General features: G+C 52.4%; 1 protein-coding gene across 4 annotated transcripts in view; it reads right to left on the reverse strand.

The window, feature by feature from the left end:
• Positions 1–435: 435 nt before the first annotated feature.
• LARP1 (La ribonucleoprotein 1, translational regulator) overlaps positions 436–21,519 on the reverse strand; it is a 54,493-nt gene continuing 33,409 nt past the window's right edge. For 2 of the 4 annotated variants that reach the window (XM_067304900.1, XM_067304903.1), the window contains exons 3-20: positions 20,467–20,528; positions 18,279–18,344; positions 17,181–17,352; positions 16,313–16,444; positions 15,911–16,063; positions 14,953–15,115; positions 14,498–14,642; positions 14,092–14,266; positions 12,939–13,108; positions 12,263–12,622; positions 10,863–10,986; positions 9,916–10,121; positions 9,713–9,819; positions 9,348–9,499; positions 8,881–9,025; positions 8,532–8,641; positions 7,685–7,812; positions 436–6,758 (exon numbers count right to left, since the gene is read on the reverse strand). In XM_067304900.1, the coding sequence (XP_067161001.1) occupies positions 6,537–6,758; positions 7,685–7,812; positions 8,532–8,641; positions 8,881–9,025; positions 9,348–9,499; positions 9,713–9,819; positions 9,916–10,121; positions 10,863–10,986; positions 12,263–12,622; positions 12,939–13,108; positions 14,092–14,266; positions 14,498–14,642; positions 14,953–15,115; positions 15,911–16,063; positions 16,313–16,444; positions 17,181–17,352; positions 18,279–18,344; positions 20,467–20,528 (2,792 nt within the window). In that variant the 3' untranslated portion in view covers positions 436–6,536. The remainder of the gene's footprint in view (positions 6,759–7,684; positions 7,813–8,531; positions 8,642–8,880; positions 9,026–9,347; positions 9,500–9,712; positions 9,820–9,915; positions 10,122–10,862; positions 10,987–12,262; positions 12,623–12,938; positions 13,109–14,091; positions 14,267–14,497; positions 14,643–14,952; positions 15,116–15,910; positions 16,064–16,312; positions 16,445–17,180; positions 17,353–18,278; positions 18,345–20,466; positions 20,529–21,519) is intronic. The other 2 variants (XM_067304901.1, XM_067304902.1) reach the window with 2 other exon arrangements.

Raw genomic sequence — 21,519 nt, forward strand, 5'->3', positions numbered from 1 at the left:
AAAAAAAAAAAGTCACTGCTTTCCTGAGCTGTCTGCATGGAGATTGGTGAAACCCTGTAAGGAAGGATCGCACTGCCCAACAGAAAACACTCATACTTTTATGTGCATCCATGAGTACCTACGCAACAGATCGAGACATGCTGGGAATTATTTTCCCCAGGATCCTCTTAACATCTGGGGGCCTGGTACCAAAAATTGTATTTTTCATCATTGCTGGGTCCATATCCTTCTCAAGCAAGTTCTTTTGAGAACATGCATAGAGCTGACCTGCACTGCACTTACCTGATGTCAACTTAATTTTGCCCATGGAAGCCAGTTCTTCCCCCACCCTCCTCCAGTTCTTACAACCATACACATAGGAACTCAACCCATTCATACAACCTACAGCCCTCTCAAGAGAGCAAGTAGATTACTGAACAGAAAACCCAAACTGCATTGTCTTTTGAAGTTTTTATTTTTATACATTTTTTTTGTATTAAAAAGGAAAAAGCATAATTACCACAAATTACAAAGGACTAAAGCATTACTAGAATAATGAATCACATCAGCCTAGAAAGCAGATACTCTGAATAATATTAATGTTATAATACAAGCTCTCATTCAAGTATTTTACATTTTTCTCTTTTCCTTTTATATGTGATGATGATCCTAGCACATGGGTCAAAGATTATGTACTATAGACAGAAGATGGATCATGTACAGCGGGCCATATTAACAAGATTTTCCTCCCAAGTGATAAATGGTCTGTGATGAGTCATTTTAAGTTTGTCTCTACAATAAATGCAGCTGAAGAAGGTTGCACACACTTTCTAGTTTTGGGAAACAGGAGGCTGAGGTTGGGACACACACAGTTTGAGAAGGGCCAGCACATCGAACCATCACCCCTTTTGTTCCAGGTGAGCTACTGAAAGGCCAAGGTCTAATCCACACAATCCGAGCAGGTTAGGGCGAACCCTCGGGGCCAGGGGCTACCCACTCCAGCCTTACCTAGGTAAAAGCTCAGTGTCCGTTTCCAAGTCACAGTTCCAAGATTTCCAATCCCAAGGGGACCAGGCAAGGCTGGGGGCAGCAGAGGGGCGTGGGCTGGCTGCCATGCCCTGCAGGCACAGTGCTACATCAGGGAGGCTCGAAGGACGGAGTGCTGCCAAGCACCCCTTCCCACGGAGGACGTCGCTGGCACGGGCCAACCTACGGGTGAGACTCGCACTGTGGACATAGTGAAGCGGGAATGAGCCACAGAGGGACAGAGAGGGGAATCTCGAGGTAACCCAAAGCACGCTTCAACACACTGACATCTACACAAACTGAAAACAGGTCGGTTGATGCCCAGGCCGTTTCATGCTTTTCTGGAGCTTCCCACCAACGCGATGTGCTTGTCACAGATACACGGTCCTATGTTCAAGTGTCTGCAGAAAGTGAAACTGTAAACTACTCATTGAAACACTGCCCTCTATCCACCTATTTCATGCCACTGAGATGAATATTTTCTTTTAAAAAAGTCATTCATCTATTACATGTATTGGAAACTTTAAAAAAAAAAAAAGTCAGTGAGGCATTTAACATCAAGTGTAGCAACCCTCTCTTAAGAGCCTAGCATCCATTTCAAAACAGTGACAAAGTGACATAACCAGTCTCAGACTCAGAGAAGAGACAGGAGAAAATAAGCATTCCAAACACAGCTTGCTACATGTACAGGTTTTTTTTTTTTTTTTTCCTTTTGACAAAATAACTGGGAAGGCATTAACAGCTAAAAGGCCCCCTCCTCTGCACTGCCATGCTGAACGCGTAAGGAAACGTGGCAGGATACTGAGGTTAATGCATCATTTTGTTACAGCACAGTTGACCAGTCAGAAGCAAAATGAGCAGCTGGAGAACCTCAAGGGAACCCAAGGGTTATGGTGAAAAGTCACCAAAGGGGAGTGGGAAGGGAAGCAGCAGGAAGAGGGACAGACAGGCAAATAGAGCAGCAGGGTTTTTTTTGTTTTGTTTTGTTGTTTCTTTTTTAAATGAAAACGACAAAGCAATAATGCCTCCTCCAGAATGCGTGCACGCACACTTGCCACCTCCACTACTGAGCCCATACCACAGAGCGCTGGACTAGTCACAACTACCCGCACCTCAAAGACGGGACCTCAGAGAGGGGAGACAGCCTGTGGCAGGACCTCCCAGGGCGGGGGGATGAGATGGAGAAAGCTCCCCCGGCTCTGCCCAGAGGCTGCGCGTTACCAGCTGCCCGACAGCCTCAGCGTGCCTCTCTGAAAGCAGCTGGTGGCTCCCTCCGGCCACGCCGGTGGCTTGATGCCAACCAGGCGCAGCGATCGCGAGCTGCAGAACACATCAGTGAGTGGCACTGCGCTATCAGGAATAAATGTGCCGGACCACTCGGACCACTAAAATAAAAAAGCATGAAATACAATCATGATGAAGCATCCAAGCTGAAAGCAAGGCCAAACTCCTTCCTCAGCAGGAGGGCAAGAGGGATCCAAGCTCGCTCAAAAGCAAACCCCCTCTGTCTGGACAGCTATCTCCTTTCCCCAGAGGTGGAGTAAGCTGCGTGCAATGCCTTCTGTACCAAGTCTACGCAGCAGTGGCAGGCTTCATGTAGCAAGAAGGAAAGTGCACTTAAAGATGTGTCCCCTGTGCACACCGTAAGACACTGGAAAACCTTGCTTAGGTCAACCTCAGAGCAATCAGCCCCTCAGCTTGGCACACCAAGCACTCTGCACCCCCAGCCTTGCGAAATGCTGCCACACAACACAAGGGTGCAGGAGACCTGCTTCTAACCAGACTACAGAGCGCTCTGCCCCCTAACAGCCCCTCCACTGGGGGCTGCGAACAGCAAGCCTTGTATTCCCCTGCTCTAGTGACAGAAAACAGAAATTTATTGCCCTGTGTTGTTTCAGTCCACAGGAAGACACACAGGAGCAAGTAACAGCTGCCTCAAGGCTGTTTACTTCCATCTTTCCTTCGCTCCCTGGACACGCTGCTGTCTAACACAGAAATTAAAACAAGGCACACAGTTAACACACGACCTACTGTCATCTCTAACAAAGACCAACAGCATGCAAATCCCGACTGCGGCACGACAGCTAGGATTGCCCTTCCGACCAAGTCTCTCTTGTAAAACTGATATTGTTTCAAACGGGGCCTCGGCCACACTGATGTGACAAACCACTGACTCAGCAGAGAGGGAAAAAACTGTTCTGGGCCAAGACTAGGATCTCAGCCTAGAAAATTAAAATAATAATTTAAGATCAATGCAGATTTTTGAAAAATTCTCTGGGATGTTTCTTAACCTCTTCTACTACCCGAGCAATTCCATAGTCTGCTCCACAAGCAACAACTCCACAGCAGAAGCTTACTTTTCCTAGTTTCCTATTTTGTTTGTTGCTAAAATAAAATGCAGACAATTGGCTTCAAAAGAGAACATGCACCAATGAGAGGAATACAGGGAACACAGCAGCAAGGACCACCTGGGGCATCAAGTAAAACCCGCCTGCACTTGAGAACAATCAGTAATAAGTCTCTAGTGTCCTTGCTCAATCCCGTCTATAGCCTCAGGGTTCCTCCCTCCCAAACTGGGGTCAAACCCTGCCACATTCATAAATTAGATGTCTGACTCCAGCCCACAAGAGAAGGGAAATTCAGAGGTAACAGTCAAGGCTGCGCCACTGTACAAACACTGCTTGACAATCTAGCCTGGGTACTGCTTCGGGACCCCAGACCACCGCTGCTGTAGCACAGTAAGCCAAGGACTCGGACAGGTTTGTGTGCTGAAATCGGGCCTCCGAGTGGTACCAAGCTGCAGGATTGATGTGGTAACGGTAGACAGACCGGAACAGGATCACAACATGAGGAAATGGCAAAGTAGCAGCTACCCAGCCTCACTCAAACCCTAGCTGTGCTTTCAGTTATTAGCAGCGGCTCACGAAGCTGCTCCACGCAGACCAGCCCACCTCCTTTCCCTCCCTCCCCCCACCTATTGAAGCAGCATGTTCGATGCAGTGTCAGGTTGGGAAGATGATAACTTTAGCCAGGCAGGGCCCAGTAACCATCCACAGCCACCTCTGATCTCCAGTTCCCTGCTGGCTGTTCTTGCCAACTTGCCTAAGCTCACATTCCTTTTTTTCTGCTCTCACCTCCTAGCTGCTCTTGCCAACAAGCCTCGCAGCTGTACGGAGACAGCCCGGGAGAGATGACTCCTTTTTCCAGCTACAAGATGCAGCACTGTATCAGTCGGATACTTTGGAAGGATGCAGCTCATTACCAACTTTTGATTTTGCAAAGAGGATAATACAATTAGCTGCATCTTTGAGTAGCCCATTGCAGTGCCCCCCACCAGGCACAGGAGCACGCTGCAGCTCATGAGGATAAGGTACCAGGAGCCACAACCAAGCCAGCTACAAAGCACATATCCCGACCCAGGAGACAGAACATAGCAGCAGCAAGGCAAGCAGCTCTCACTGAAAGAAGCTTCTACCTTTAAAGCAGGAGCAAAATCTTCCAGTGCTACATCTGGGCTCCAGGAGCAGATTTCACCCCCTCTGACATATCCCCAGCATGCGGCCACATGCTTCAAGGCAATGCAGCTCACAAGCTTGGGGAAGATTTGCCTGCCAAAGCTCACCTGGTGCTGCACAGAGGAGCTGAGTAAAAGCCACAGCAGCTCTGCAGTCAGCCCCCTTTCCTCAGCCAAGCAAGGGGCAGCAGGGCATAGTCTCAGCCCTTGGAGAAGCACAGGGCTGCTGCCCAAAGCAGGAGACTCCATGCAGTCACCTGCTGAGACACGTAAAAGGAAACCCACACAAGAACCCCCCCTTGACAGGCAGGCAGGTCTCCTACTCGTACCCCTGGTAAGTCCCACTAACAGACCTGCGCCTGGGACGGGGGGGTGGCTCCCCAGCACTGCATCACCCACATGTCAGGCTACAGCATTAAGTTATGCAAAGGACACGCTCGCCCTCTCCCTTGCTCGCAGCAAGAAACAGTCCCTCTAGCTGCTGTGATGGATCTCCCTGCTCACCTCCTGATGACACTGGAGGCGCAGAGCAGAGCAGACTGAGCTCCCGCCCCGGCTCCGGGCTGCCCCGGAACTGGCCGGAGACAGCAGAACGGGGAAGTCCGAGCGAGGCCATAAGCATGTACAGTCGCTGTCGCGGGGAGGATGCTACAACAGCATATACACAATGCAGCGGCTTCAACTACTTCATGAGCACAAGTCTTGGGTTTGACTGCCCTCAGCACCTTCCCCTGCTGGAGTTGGGGCTTGCAGGAGGTCCACACGGCAGGGGGAGGTGTCCGAGTGAGCTGCAGGGTCCAGGGAAAGGCCGCGGGGAAGATCAGCTCGGCAGCAGTGCCGTGAGGAGTCTCTGGGCAGGTGGGCTAAGAGCCCAGCACGCCCCAAGGTCTGGGAAGCCGAGCGAGCCTCCCAGTTCCAGCTCCACCGTAAGGCAACTTTTTTTTTTCTTTTTTTGTGTTTTTTTTTTCAATTAATATTTCCAAGGAAGAAAGCAAAGGGAGATGTGTCTTTTCAAAGAGTTTTTTTTGTTGTTTTTAGGGGTTTTGTGTGTTTTTTTTTTGTTGTTGTTTCATTTTTCCAAGGGAAAAGGAAGAGAAAACCTCCTTCAACAAAGTCCTGTCTTTGCAGGCAATGGGTGTTCCTGGGGAGGCAGGCACACTGTCCGCATGGGCTCAAGTCCAGGCGCCTGCCTGCCTCTCACCAGCCCCACTCGCAGGAAGGAGTCAGAACAAGCCTATCCTCGGCAGAGGTCCTTTGGTTGACTTCCAAATTGTCCGTGATGGAAGAGAGAGGCGGGCAGAGGCAGAACCAGACCCAAGGGAAGGTTGGAGGTGAAGACGTTGGGGAGGAGGGACAGGGTGGACAAACAGGGCGATGTTCCTTTTGCAGCAGTCAGTGACAAAGACGCACCATCGTATGTGGAATGGGAGAAATTAGCCAGGTCATGGAGATCAGAGGCTCCACAGGGTCACAAGACGCTGCGGCTTCGATCCCCCATCGGGGAACCTCACTCCTCCGAGCTTCCTGATCGGGCTGCCCAGCGATTCAAAGGGTGAACACAGAGGGGAGTTTTGGGGGCCACGCAGAGCAGACTTGTTTTGGTAAATCCAGACAAACTTCTAGCAATAATTTAAAACTTGATATATATATAATAATAATAAAAAAATCTCCCCTTTCCAACCCAGCCAGAACATTTTTTAAAGAGACACTAAGACATGAATGTGTGCACAGAAGGGGAGCAGAGGGGAGGAAAAGCAAAGGATGGGTCCAGTGGGGGTGGGTCTGGCTCTGGTCAGGGTTGTAATAGCAAAATGGTGTTTTAGATGCAGATCGTCTTTGCTTTCCAGCCACAAGAGAAAAAAAATCATGTGCGTTGAAGTTTCTCCCTAGCAGCCTGTTCATAGGCACCCATATTCCAACTCCCTTCCTGTCCCTCCTCCTCACATCTCCCCTTCTCCGAGCCAGTCCCCCACCAACCCACCCCGTCTCTCAGCGGGAAGCAGAAGCTGCAGCCTCTCTACTTCCCCACTGTCTGCGATTCTGCGGCTGCTGGGGCAGGGACTAGCTGGCTCAGGTTTTTGGCATCCTCATGCGCAGGCTGGCTGGGCGAGGTGTGGGCTTGGCTGGATGGGCACTGGCTGACCGTTTTGCTGGAAGACTGGGATGGGTAGCGCTTCCTGCCATCTCCCCCTGACGTCGTCGGGTATCTCTTGTGTCCACCTTCCTCTCCCATGGGTGGCTGGAACAGAAACACCCCAGTATCAGCACAGGCTTCTCAAAAAGCATATCGTCTCTCCCTCCATCAGAAAACAGCCTTGCTGGCTACCTCCAGCCTCTCTCTCCGACCTACAGGGAACACTACACCCTCCCCATGCACTCAATACTGAGGGCAGCTGCTCTCCTCTCCAAATCTACCACTACAAGATTTGTTTACAGAAAGACGGACGCACTTCCAGTAAGAGCAAGTTGTCACCCTTGCGCTTTAGGTACCACCTTCCTCCACACAGGGGCATGGTCCAGAAGTCTGGGAGCCAGAGCTCTGCACAATACTGGTTCCACTCAAACCTTTAAGGCTCTCTTTTCTTCTGCTTCCTCAGCTGATCAGGGAATGATGCACACATGCGTTGCCCCAGAGAGCTGTTCTGAAGCAGATTTGCAATATGCAAACCCTTGCAGCAACTGCTCTGGCTTTAGAGACACCAAACTCACGTCTGCTCATGCCCGTGCTGTAAGGATGCTGCATGAGCTTTCTGTCTGGTGCTAGCTTCTCTGCTCCTGAGCAGCACCTGACCTGTTGGCAGCGATGTCAGTGTGATCCTGCCATATTCCACCTCACTCACAGCCTAGCCACAGTAGAGGGAAAGGCCTGAGCTCCCTGGGGGATGGAACAACACAGCACTGCTTAAATAAATAAATAAAAAAGCCACAGGCAAAACAGTGAACTTCACTCTCTCAAAGATGGAGCAGCTGAAGAACAACAGAGACTTGGAGGTGCTCAAGTTGCTCATCCCTGGCCCAGCTGCAGTGATGAGGCATGACACTAGGTGTCACTGACTTCCCCTGCCTGGCACCACTCAGGGACTAGGGCCCCCAAACCCTCAGACCTCAGGGGGCAGAAGAGTGTGAGGGGGTTATCAGTGCAGTGCAGACACTGCTCCTACTCACGTCCACTCGGAAGTCCTCGAGGCGCTTGAACTTGCTGAGGTATTCTTGCAATTTGCTGTTGATGTCCAGGTTTTTGGCTTTGGAATATTTTAAGAAGGCCCAGAACTTTTCCAGCCCATAAAGCTGTCCTGGAACGGGGGGAAGAAAATTGAACCAAAAGTCAGAACTGTTCCCCCAAGGCTTCCCCACTGCCAGTCCTGCAGACTGGCAACCCCAGGGACCCTTCTGGCCCACAAGCAGGCACAACCGAAGCAATACAGAGAACCTAGAAGACAGCACCCTACATCAGGTCAGTACTGGGCAGCCTTCTTGAGAGGGGATGTCCCCAGGCTCTGTGCCTAGCCTGACAGTGACAAATAGGTGACAGATTGCAACACTGCAGAACCTTGAGAAAACCCAGAAGAATGTGTTTTGGGAGAGCTAGTCTTCCATTATCTCATTTCACCCTCCCCCACACCCCAAATAGGCTCCAGGCCAGCAAGCATCCACTCTGTTCTCCCCTGAAAAGCTAGTGTCTCTGCTCTGCGCAGGAGCATCTCTCACCACCAGTGGATAAGGACAGGTCTCAAGCATCTCAGGCTGTGCAGGTGGCATCAGGTTGGCTCCAATCCCAGCTCCCTGCATTGTGCCAAACTCCCCTCAGCCTGGCCACACTGGCACAGGAAAACAACTAGGGCAAGACTGCTAGACCCAGTGGAACAATGGGGCATCCTAGCAACTCCCAGTCGCGCACATTTACATACAACATTTTTTGGTTTCCCCAAGGTCAAGAGCAGAGGCCCAGGGGCAGTCACACAGCTGGGCTACATCGCTGTCAACCTAAGGGGAAGCCAATGGAGGCACCTACCAGCTTCGTAATCCTTGATGGTCTCTTCTTGAAAGTCTTTAAATATGTCTGGCCGGAATTTCTTCTCCAGTCCGTAGCTATAGTATCTGAAAAGGCACTCCAGACCGTACCTGGGAACGGAACAGCATTTTGTGCTCACTGTGGTGTGCAACACCTGGGCAGAGAGGCTCTTGGAGCAGAGTGCCCTGCTGCATGTCACAAAAAGAGGAGGATACTGAGGGTGGCCTCCGTCCTGCCTCCAAGCAAGGCAGAGAGACGCTGCCTTCGCTTTGCTGTGAGCCCTGCAAAGACCAGACCCTCTTCCCTCACTCCCCTCCCAGGAATGGCCACCCTGCCCTTCTTCTCCTACCTGTATCCCTCCTTTCCGTCCTCCACAGCCAGTTGCTTGAACTCCTCGTACATTTTCTTGTTGAAGTGATCTCGGAGGAAGAAGGACCAGAACCGGAAGAGCGTGTTCATCTCCTGGGACTGTCCAATGCCCAGTCGTTTCCGCTCTGTTTGGGGAAGAGGGGCTGATTACAAGACAGATCTTGTCCCAGGGAGCCAGCTCTGCATAGGGGCTCACATACAGGAGGGGTTTGTGGCACTGTGACTAGATCCAGCCCCTGTTGTTCGACACCCTGAGCTCCCTAAGCCACAGCTCGCTCACTCTCCATGGACTGTGGAGAAACACCAGCTACGAACAAGGTTGTCCTACAGTACCCTGTTTATCTCCCGGTGAGTGCTCTGCTACCATACCGCGCCCATCCAACACAGCCAGAACATGGGCACGTTGCCCAAATCCAGTGGTGCGGGTGTCCCTCCCCACATGCCTACCGTTAAGGCAGCGCCGACGGTACTTGTGGTAGACGTGTTGCGTGAAGCCGTTCTCCTTGAGCAGCTCGTGTGAAGGATGCTGAAACTTGGGCAGGGACTGCGGGGTGCAGCCGTAGCTTCCGACGGCTGGGGTCCCCTCTGAGGGGCTGGAGCTGAGCACAAGAGACTCCTGTCAATCCCCTTCCTTGGCATCACCCAGCCAATAGCAGCACGAGGTCGCACTCCACCCCACGACACTTGTCTGTTGGTCCCACCAGCTCCCTGGGAAGAGCTGCCAGACCAGACAACGCTACCCTGACCCTTTCCCATGCCTGTTCCTTTCCCTGTTTCTGCTTTCTCTGTCACCCTGCACTCCTGTCCAGTACCTGATAGAGGCAGTACGAGGCCTGTGTTCCCGAGAGTCCATCACCCAGCCCACATGGCACTCCATTGGGGGGTTTGAACTGTGCCTTGTCTTCCTCTTCCGTGGAGTCTGCAAGACACAGTGCATCAGGGATGCATCCTTTTCCTCTCTGGGCCCCAGCTGGGGAGCCCCAGCCTCCCTCCCACACCCCAGCCCAGCTCCCACCTTGGCATCTATCGTCCTGCCTTCTTTCACCACCGGGTAAAACCGGGGTGTCTGTGTTGGGTCTTTCAGCTGAGGTGTGCGAGGGGTCCGGGGGGTCCTGGCGTTGCGGTAGTTGGGTGATTCTGGTACAGTTGTAGGCAAAGACCGGGCAATCGTTGAAGGCTCAGGGACTCCAAACAACTTGTTAGCCAAAGCATCTGTAGGTACTACAGAGAGAAAATCCCCATTCTGGGTCAAACTGAACTCTGAGCCTGAGAGTATCACCAGAGCCAAGGGACTCCCATCCAGGAGATGGCAAGCAGCAGGAACAGGAACTCATGGATATGTCTCAGCCTTCCTGAGATGACCAGCTTCAAATCTAGCCTGTGACAAGTCTGTCCAGACAACCCAAGGCCTTGCAGCAGGTCCAAGGCTGAGTTTTCAGGGATCCTACAAGTTATTTGCTTCCCAGTGGCTAACAGCAATGACAAATCCCTGCATCCCCAGCAGGACAGGCCAGCACTCTGCCTGAGCACCAGGCCCCATTCACCAGCAGCCAGGCCTGGCAGGGAGTTGCCTTCCAGGTAGGGATGTTCTGATGAGCAGGTCCAAGAGGGAGGTTGCACCCTCACTGTTACATGAGAGACAGGCAAGATTTCCTCCATCATCTGGGACACCCCTGCTTTTGGGCCTCTTCTCTTGGTGCCCAAAAACATTCAGCTGAGAGAACCATGCTGCTCCGGGAAAGGTGACACCACATGGCTGTGGTTCCTACTTTCCTCTCCCCAGCTGCTACTGAACCTCCCAGGACCACTCACAGATCTTAGATCTGCAGCTCCAGTTCCTGCCACTGCCAACCCTCCACAGAGACTGCACTGGCATGTTTGCTTCAGCCCCGCCACCCAAACCAAGCACTACTAGGAAGGATAAGGACAAATTCAGTCCTACCCATTCCTGCTCTCACTTACCTTGCTGGAACCTGGGAGGGCCGGGAGGGACTTCTTGGTTTGGATCCACAGGGGGTTCTGGGGTCAGGGTATCGAACTGCTCCCTGCTTATCATATTCACTTTCTTGAAGTTCTCCACTTCTTGCTGCATTTGAAGAGGAAGATGATGAAGCAACCAATTGCTCACTTCTCCCCTCATCTCAACAGCTCATCCAAACCACTGCTGTGCTTGTGCAATAGCTGCAACACTGGGCACAAAATACAACGACTGGGCCTCGGTGCCCGGAAGGGTGATGTGTTGCTTATGTGTTACAAGGGGAAATACAACAGACAAAACAGGGCCCTGCAGTGACCAGACCTGAACCCATCAGGCCCAAGCTTTCAGGAATCCTACAAGGCAGCTTCACTCACCATCATTTACTTCTTTCAGGCTCTTCTACTTGCCTATATCAGCTCTGGAGCAGCAAGGTTCAAGGTAAATTTGATAACCTCTGCTTGACCAGCACCCCACCATCCCTGCTGCCTTCTTGCATCTCTAGAGCCTCCTTCCCACATCCTCAAAGCCACACTGTGTGCAGGGCACAACGTTCCCATTTATTTGAAGTATCCATAACCCCAGAACGCTCTTCCCATTGGTCCTCTGTTGCTTGCTTTCCCCACACCCTCAGCTTCAGTTGCCACAGAAAGTAGCACTACACTTCAGCAATGTGCCTGGGACCCAACATGCAGAGACAGAGCCCAGCTAGTAGCTCTGAAAGGCCATTCCACCTCACAGCCAAAGTAACTTCGGTCCCTAAACGAGCCTAGGAAAGTCCCTGACTGTGAGAGTCACCAAGTTGGGACTCCTATGTTTTAGAAGCAGATGGGCTTTCTCTAAAAAGCCCAAGTCTATGCAAACCAGCAATAAAATAGAGAAGAGCAGAGGCCAGGTGTGGCCTAGCTATCAATGAACCTGTCCCCAATAACTGCAGTGTCCAAGGGACCATGCCATTAAGCACTGGGCACTAAGGACCATGCAGAGACACCCACTCCCTCCAGAGATCCGACACTGCCTGCCCACCACTGCAGCCAGGAACAGCCAAGACGCTGGCAGACAACAGAGCGATGCATCCCATTTTCCAGGTCACCTTGTTACTGGCACGTTATTTAACTTGCTGCAGCCTTATGCCACATTACAGGGCTGTGTTTATCCCAGACGCAGCAGAAAGCGTGATGCTGGGAATCAGGAATCCTGAGCGCTGCCTACAGCCCTATGCTGCAAGAGGATAAATCCCAGCTTAGCTCTACCCTGTTCATGGGCCAGAACCCTGGGTACTGCCCTTTCCATCCCAAAGCCTGCCCCACATCAGGCTCCCTGTAAGGAAGCATCCCCCCACGCATAAACTCTCTTCCTTGGATCAGCTACAGAGCCCAGCTCTCACCTTGATCTGAGAGTACTCCGGCTCAAACTGCTCTGTCCACAGGTCCTGCTCATAGTAGTACAGCCCATCATTGATCACCTTGGCCAGCTCCGAGCTCATTTTAGCCCTGGATGTGTGGTTGCCAGTCCGGTCCCCCCCAGGGTGCCGGCGCAGGTAAGGAGGCGTCTGTGTCACAATGAGGATCTTGTTCACGTCCCGATCATCAATCTCATAATCCGAATCCTCATCCGACCAGTCGGTGAATGTGTTCTTACGGCCATCCATCTGCTCCATCTCCTCATCAAAGAGGAAGTCCAGCTCCTCAGGTTCATCTTGGTCCTTTTGCTTCTGCTGCTGTGGCGTCTTCGACTCCTCTGCCTTCTACAAGCACGGGGACAAAGGTGATGTGGGGTAAAGACCAGATAACAGAACAGGCCCAGCACTTGGAGTCCCTGCTATTGCATCTTGTTTCTTTACCCCAACCAGAAATTGCCCATTTGAGGAGAACACTTTATTTGCATCTCAGCTACTAGAGAGTGGCTATAAAGGGAGCTCAGATGGGGACAGAAGAGACTAGAAAAATCACTCCCATGACTGGCAGACTTTGTCTGGTTTGAAACCTGCTGCTCAGTTATGGTTAAAGTCACACAGATAATTGGCAGAACCCAATCCCAACAGCTCCTACATCACTCCATACCTTGGGCTTGGCTGGGGAGGGCCGAGGCCTCTTCTTCACTTCAATCCAGGTCTCTGAATCCAAGTCGGGCAGGCTTGCAGACAGGCCCTTGGGCATTGTCTTCAGGTTACTGACCTCCTCTGTTTTGGTGGGGACCGGGCTGGCAGGACGCGGGGAGCCAGGAGCAGATTCTAGAGCCGGTGAGAGCCACAAAGTGCTTTACAAACCTCAGAGCTGGTGCTTAGCCTTGCATACAGCCTGGGCTTGGAGGGAGGGAGCAAGCCTGGGGGATTGTGTGCATAAAACACCCAACCAAGAGAAAAGCATCTACCCCTGCTAGCAAGTTATTTTGGGAGCACAGCATAGCTCTTGGGACATGCTGGCATCCAGCACCCTAGGTGGGAGCATTCCTGCTATCAGCAGGCTGCCTCAGAGTGTTTGAAAAAAAATCTCTTTTTAAGGCTGTGATGCTGGTTTTGACCACAGAGCTCTGCAGGTGCCTGTTTCCCAGATGCGTAAAGAGCCCTGAAGCAGATGGTTAACCTGCTGCTCTTAGAGAAACCTTCCCAAGGCAGCCTGGAGCCAGTAGGGACAGATCTCCCCTGCCAACACTAACTCTTACAACGGTACCAGGCAGCTCCTCCACATGGCCTCTCAAGCCCAGCCCGGGGCTCCTGCCAGCTCTCATGGGATGGGGGGATAAGGACAGGGGGCAACACTTAAAGGATAGCAGAGCCTTCCTCAGCACTTGGTAGACAGCTCCTTACCTGCTGCCCCATTTGTGCCCCACATCTCCTCACCCATTTGGGCAAGGCTGGGTTCATGAGTGTCCTCTGCTTTGCCCAGGGGTGGGAGGGTGTTTCCAGGAATGGCCGAGAGACTTCCAGCAGGACTGACCCTCCCCAAATCCCTTCAGCCCCCGAGTACCACCCCACCTCTTCCTGAACCTATAAGGGCAAAGCCATACACCCGATTCTTTCATATTTCCCCATACACAGGGGCAGTGCTCTCAGGGTCTGAAGTCTCTTCCACATACTGGACAGACCCATGCCATTTCGCACCACATTGCAGAAATCAAATGGCAGAGCCTTGCCTTGAGGACATGCTTGCCTCTCAGGAGTCTCAGACCTTTTGCAGTACTGATACCACACTCCACACTTCCCAGGAGACTCACCTGTCTCCTTCTGGAAGCTCTGCCTGGGCACAAACTCAGGGCAGTTGATGAACTGGGAGAAGTCTGTCTGTGTGTAGTCTGCCATAGGAGGGCCAGGCAGAGCCCATTTTTCTGGCTGCTCTTTTCTCCTGATCTTCTGGTCCACAATTTCCACTACCTTGCTGTCCTTCAGAGCCTGGAACCAAGTAACACTGAGTTAGTTCAGGGCCCTGCCTCGGCATGCTGAGTGGCCCAGCCCCAGCCCTAGCCCTAGCCCTTCCTCTCCAAGCGGTCCAAAGGGGAGGAAGGAATAGGGCAAAGGACAATGGGAGGTGTCACTTGCATCTCACCCATGACCCAGCTAGAAAACAGGCCAGGATGGTGAAAAGCAGAATGAGAAGGAAAGTTCAGCTTCCCTTGCCCTCACCTTGATGATGAGACTGATGTCGGTAGTCAGTGCCTGCACCCGGTGGAAGCTGGCGATCAAGGTGATGGGAAGGAAGCCATCCGAGTCCATCTTGCGACGCAGGAAGAAGTCTCGCTCCAAGTTGTCCACGCTGAAGTAATACTCTCTGCATGGACAATGCGCCAGTGAGAGGCGGCTCCTGCCACCTTCCTCAGGGAACCCTGAGGAAATAATCCCTGCCCTTTCCCGCACTGAGCTGTTCTGCTGCTGCGAGGTTGGACACAGAAAGCTGAGGAGCCTGGGCCTGAGGATGCAGCAAGCCAGCGCTGCAAGCAGCATGGCACAGAGTAAACATGCCTCAGCTCCAGCCCTACCCAAGGGATTAGCTACACAGCCTCCAGGGAGGGTGTCAGTAAACACACCACCACCAAGTGTCTCCAAACAATGTTCAGACAAGGAAGAGAGGCAGTGCTTACATTTGCCGCTTGATGTAGTCCTTGAGCAGTTCCTGGTCCACACTGTACAGCTCAGTGCTGCTGATGTTGTCGAAGTAGTAAGTGATGTTGCTAGCATACTTCTGGGTGCGGGAGCCATCCGAGCCCTCAAATTTCCGGTACCCATACTGATAGTCGAAGTGTGCTGCAAGACACCAACAAGGGAACCTTTCAGTCAGCACAGGGTCCCCGGGATCTGCTAGATGGGCTGTGCTACCAGATGGGGCCAAATTACTGCACAAATAGCTCCCCACAGTCCCAGGAGCCCCCTGACTGCACAGAGTGGGACATCCCTGCTCCATCCCTCACTCCACTGCTCTCAGCCCTCCCTGGAGAATAGATCCCAACACCTGGGCAAAGAGATGCCATTAACCCTCTTATCCAGGAGCAACTGGATAGCCTAGATAACACACCAAGGCTCTGCACTGAAGCCATGTCAGATTCAGCACAGACACAGCCCTGACAAATGCCAGTGTGGATGTTCTTCCCCATCCAAGCAAGGACTCCTGCCTGGCTCTCAACATTACATTAAGCCCAAGCAGAACATCGGCATGTTTTAACTCTTGCACACAGGGGTGCTGAAAGTGAGAGAAAACAGGCAGAGGAGCTCAGCCTGAGAAGGGAAAGAACATCTACCTTTATTCAAATACTAATAAAAATAATTTGCTTTTATTAAAATCAGCTCAGCTGGATGCCACCTCCAGAGCAGCACACAGGTCCTCACAAGGGAATCCAAATCAAGAGTTCTCCTCCACGAGAGAACAACAGCTCATGCTTCTTAGCTGAGATGACCTGCCACAACTATTTCTGTGCCCTCTGTGCTCTCTGCCCTCCCCATGCAGCTTTTCAGGGCCCCAAGTCACACACACACTCCCTACAGCCTTGCAAATTTCAGCATGTGCCCTACTCCCTCTCTCTGCTGTCACAAGGCCACACATACAGCGAGCACCTCCTCTGCCGCGGCCCCGGCCCCTGCCGCGGCCTCGGCCTCGGCCCCGGAAGGCCCCTCGCACAGCTCCTCCCTCGCTCTTCACACTGGAGGTTTCATCATGGTCTTGCCAGCTGCGTTCGTGCTTATTATCTGGGTGCCAGCCTGTGGAAGATGGGGAAAAGAGGCAGGAGGGATGTTAAGATTTGAAGACACCTCCCCAAGGCAAGCCCTGCTGCCCTCGGAGCTCTTCAGATGAACGAAGCATCCGTACTGCCCCATGCTGTGCCTGGCAGCGGCAGCCAGCCTCAGAGCAATGGGACTTGGTCTTCCCCGAGGCCAAGGAGCCATGGCCTCAGCAGTGCTGCCTCATGGCAAGTGGAGGCAAAGCGGGGCTGCAGCCCCAGCACCCACCTTTCAGCTCACTGCGGTTGTTGGAAGGGTGTCTGTGCTGCTCATTTTGCCGGTTGTTCCGAGAGGCCGTTTTGTCCCTGGGCACCTCCGATTTCATGTCTATCTGCAAAGGGACCCACTTGTGTTTGTTGCCTGCAAAAGGAGAGGATTTGGGTGTGACACACGTTTAGAGAGTATCTGCTTCCAGGGCCTTTTGCACTGACTCTTTCCTTGGATGTCCCTTAGGGCCCCCCTGCCTCCCAAACCATTTGTGAGGCACCATGAGGATGCAGAAAGGATCTGACGGGGGCTCTTAGGCATAGATGAACAGCATGCACACCCCACTGTTGCTTCATGGCACTTGTTCCTCCTCTCCTCCTTTCTGCTTGCAAGGCACAGGCTAGACCAAGCCCATGTGTCAACCATGGCTGACGCAACCTGCAGTCAGAGGGCATTTCTGTACCACTGGGGAGCACATATGAGAAGGCAGACCACTCCTGCCACAGCTCCTCAGACAAGGAAGCACAGATGACCCTACCTGGGCCCTGCTCTACCTGTTCCCCTGCCTCCGCTTATTACAGGGTGCAACCGAACAGGGCAAACTCTGCCAAGGCTGCCCTACAGGGAAGACCCTCACGTCTCCCTCACAAAGCCCACAGTGTGTGCCCAAACAATTCCAGTCACGAAGGTGACACCCTCCTCTGTTGCAGCCTGCAAACACCTTTCCACCATGACTGCCCCAGGGCTGGGAGCATGTCCTGCAGCAAGACCTGTGGGGATAGTGGCCAGTGCTTCCACCCGACCTTGGGTCACAGAGGGAGACAGGCATCCGACTGCTGCTGAGCTGAGGGGACTGTCCCTGCAGGGAGTCTGCCACAGCCTGCCTTACCTTTCTTCTTTTGGGCTGACTTCTGGTTGTCATCATCACCGTTCTTCTCCTCCCCAGACTCGTCCGATTTAGTTTTCAGACTCTCCTTGCCATCGCTCCCATCTCCTTTCTCCTGTTCTTTCATGTCTTTCTTGATGGGCAGTTTACGGATGGATGGTGCTTTGTGCGGCTGCTGGGGACACACGAGTACAAGAAGAAACATGACGGTTGTGGGAAACTGAAGAGCTGGAGGCAGAGCCCAGCAATCCTGGTGGGAGTAGGAACAGGAGGGCATCCCTGCCCTATGCCCTCCAGAGCTGTCCTATTCCTGGAGAAGGCTTTATATCTGATCAGGGCAAGGTGTTCTACAGAAACACCTGGAGCTATCTCCAGGAGATGCTGGGAAGCACTCGAGTTGGGACACAAGTTCTGGGCACAGAAGTTACTGAGAGGGACTGCCAAGGAGGCCTGGTGTTCCTGGATGGGGGCTTCAAGGGACCAGACTGCCAACATGGCAAGAGTGTGAGTGACCCTCATGCCCTGACAGACAGCAGGGAGCTGGTGAAGCAGTGTCCAAATATAGAAAGGTTTCAACAATGCCCACGTCCATCAGAAATGAAAGGCCGTGCCCTGTGGGCATACAAGCCCCTTCTCACATGTCTCAGCATTTATCCAGACCCCTTCTTGCAATGACCAGCCCTGAGGAGAGCCAGTTCAGGAGCTGCCATACCTGCTTTCACCAGGCCCAGAGTTTACAGCAGGCTCCACGCTCCCAGAATAGCACCACTGAGTGAGGGAGCCCAATATGCAGGGCAGCCCTAAAAGGAAATCCCCTGCTCCCAGCACGCTATTCCTGGCTGCCTCTACACTGACACTCAGCACCCCAAATGGTCTGGCTCAGCCAGAGCTACCAGGGCTGCAACAGGACAGGGAGGCCTGCAAGGGCCTTGTCCTACTCAGCAGAGAGAGAACCCCTTTGAAAGGCCCAGGGTCTCCTACCTCATAGCAACAGAGCATGCAGAGGTGCCTACCAACAACATGGCTTCCCCAAGCATGCTACCAGGGGGCAAAATACTGAGGTTCAGCCAGAAACAGCTGTTGAGGATCTTATGTTCTCACCTGGACACTCTTGTGGGCTATTTCTCCAGGTGTTGGCCAATTTGTGGCATCACCGAAGTCACCAACCTTGTGTCCAAAGAGAAAGGTCTCGTTAGTGCACAAATTGTGGGTGCCATTCCCTGGGTTGGCAGCCAAAAGCCCTCCCAGCCACACTGTCACTATCATGATCCACTCGTGTCCCACAGCTGGCTATCCCCAGGATATCTGGGGACAACATGCAAACTATTGCGACGATTATATACACAGCCCCCGCCTCCCCAGCCAAACAGGGCCTCCAATTTAATCCCAAATATCTGCAGATCAGTTTAAACCTATCAGGGATTGTAACGAGGTTGCCACCAGCCTCCCAACTCCCTCCAAGCTCTCTGCCCCAGCAGGAGCACATGGCATCAAGCTGCTCAGGATAATTCACCTTTGGGCGATGCAACACCACTCTTAAGTTTTAAAACAGACTGCCTTTGGGGTTAAGATGCAGTATGGGAAAAGCTCTGGTCTTGAGCCATCACATGCAAGGCTCTGCCTTCCTCTCAGGGTGGCCAGCAGGCACAAGCCCACTGCAGTCCAGGCTGCCTTTCTGCTCATGCACTCGTATGATCCGCTCCCACATTCAATCCTTGTTGCTGCTCACAACAAAACTACAGCCTAAGGAATAGCAAATAGGAGTCTTGGCTTCTTCACCTCCCTTGCGCTTGCACGGACCAGTTGCCCCCTTCCCACATGACCAATCTCTGATTTTATCCCCAGACTTCACATTTTGCAAACAGGGCACCTGGAGTGAATTCCTGCATCATCCCTATAGCTTGCAATGGAGGAGGTTGTAAATTCAAGCCCCTGAGACCTCATCATAGTTACTGTCCCTTGGACAGGCAAAGCACAGCAGAACTTCCAGCATCCTTAACCAACCTGAAGCAACCACATCTCATTAAAGAAGTTGCCTCCACCTAGTGGCAAGTTACAATCAGGCTTATTTCCACTTAAGTGCCTAACTGCAACCACATGTTGGTGACCACAGAACATAGGGACCACGTAGTAGAACTGGTTGGGGGCGGGGGGTAAAGAAGCAGGTATCTGATGGTCATTAGAGCAGCCTTGTTCCAAATAACCCATTGCTACATGTGAGACCACCAGGCATTTCTGCTGAAGAAGCAACCTGGTCATTACCACCATTCCACCTCCTCCAGTTTTCAGGGGAGATATTTGCTACTGGGAACAGTACAGAGCACAGCACAAGGAAAGGACCCAAACAGCTGCCTGGATATGCAATTAATCATGGCTGGGCATTGAGTTTAAGATGATCTGGGCAGAGAAATTCCCCCTTGTCTTTGAGGGGTTCTCATTTCTAAGTTAATTTGGAGTCACTGAGTCCCTCATGAGAGCATGTCTACATCCAGGTGTCACACTCCTCTCTCTGGAAGGCAGGCTTCCTGGGAAAACCATCTCCAGTGCAGAGCCATGCTTGTCCCACAGACAGGAGTGTCTTCTGTCCCCAGGGCCATTTTCTTGAGAAGGAATGGATAAAGAAGTCATGTGAAGTTTCAGATGTGTCTCTGCTAGCCGCCGAGAGCCAACATTAATAGCCAACATTCTCAATTATTCCTGGGGCAACTGTGCCCCAACTGCATGCAACATCCTCAGAAACTACTGTTCCTCCATCAGACACTGACCCATGGGAACAGATTGCCCTGGTTCCTCTGCAGAAACAGCGGCTTGGTTTGAAACTAATTACTGGGATACCAACAGCCATGGGAAAGAACACTAACAGACTAGACTGGATAGAATGGGGACCTACAGATACATTCCTCCATCACACCACAGCACTGTCGACACTGCAAAGCAGGGCAGCAGCCAAACCCACAACCAAGGGCTACGGTGTCCTTGGGAGAAGCTTTCCATGTCCAGCACTGTGCTCTGAACGTCTCCCTGCAAAAGGGAGGTGAACACGCCTCCCCTAGCACAGGCAGGCAGAGAACAGGTCCACACAGAACACAAGAATACTAGAAAGCTGAAGAGGGGATGGAGAATCAGGATATTCTCCTCCATGCTCTTGCAAACAGCCAGGCCAGCATGTGAGCCCCTCTGCAACCAGGCTTGCAAAGGAAGTGGTCTGCTCACCAGACCCTCAAGATGCTCACTCTGTGCTGCACCAGAAGCTGGAGGCCAGCAAGGGGGAAGGCAGGCCCAGACTTACCTTGCTTCCTTTCCGCTGTCTCGGGTTGGCAGCCCTCACCACTTTAGCAGGAGTTGTATGTTCTGAAAGAGGAGGGGAAAAAAAACTGTTAAAACAGAGCTGAGAGCTGTGGAAGTGCTAGTTCTGGTGGGAGGCAGATGGAAAGCAGGCCATAAGTGGCATTTCCCCCTCTGCAGCAAAGGAGGGCTAAGAAAAGAGGAATAGAAAACAGTCTACTAAAGCTAAGCCTACTGCATGCCCCATCCCTGTCACTGACAGAGGCTGTCTGCACCAGACTCTCAGCATTTACTACATTTAGAGGACTCCTGGTTAATCCAGGCAGTTGGTTTCCCCCAGGAAGGCAGGCCCTTAACCCTGTCCCTCTGCACAAAGACACTCCCTTGCTTAGCTCAGCCCTCTCCGCTTGGCCTTGCCTGCCAAGGAGGAGGGGTGGCAAAGAGTTCGGCTTGCTCTGTAAAGCTCCACACAGAACTTGATCTGCTGTATGCGCAGCAAAACAAACATGCCCTTGAACAGCCAAGCGTATCACGATGTTAATGGGCCTGGCCTTCCCCATGGGGCAGAGGACTCTGAAGGAGGGACACGCACCCACACTGCCAAGCTTGCGGCACACAGACGCTGCTCATCTCGTGCCTCGCTTTGATCTCCAGTGCATCCCAGAACAGGGCAGCAAGTTCATGAGAGGGAACGTACAGACAGAGAGAGAGAGCCAAATCTAGGAAGTGCACAAATGCCTCTGCAGCCAGTAGTATTTAGGTACTTAAGTGCCTTCGGGGTATTTTGAGGTATCAGAGCCCAGGTGCTCATACTCTAAGCCCAGCCTGGGAAAAGGGCTGTCAAAACTGACCCTTGCCAAAACAGTAGGAATCAGTGTCTCAGCAAAACATCATCAGACTGCAGCACTGAACCCAAGAGGGCTGGAAGGAGTTTTAAAGCAGCCCCTGTAGCTCTTCACGGGAGTTTTGTTCCAGGGTTGCAACCCAACTGGGACCTCAGAGATGGCCTTAGATCCTGGGCTGACCACAGACTTCCCACACCACCCGGAGCAGTCAG

This window comes from Apteryx mantelli, chromosome 14 (assembly GCF_036417845.1).
Source record: "Apteryx mantelli isolate bAptMan1 chromosome 14, bAptMan1.hap1, whole genome shotgun sequence".
Taxonomy (NCBI): domain Eukaryota; kingdom Metazoa; phylum Chordata; class Aves; order Apterygiformes; family Apterygidae; genus Apteryx; species Apteryx mantelli.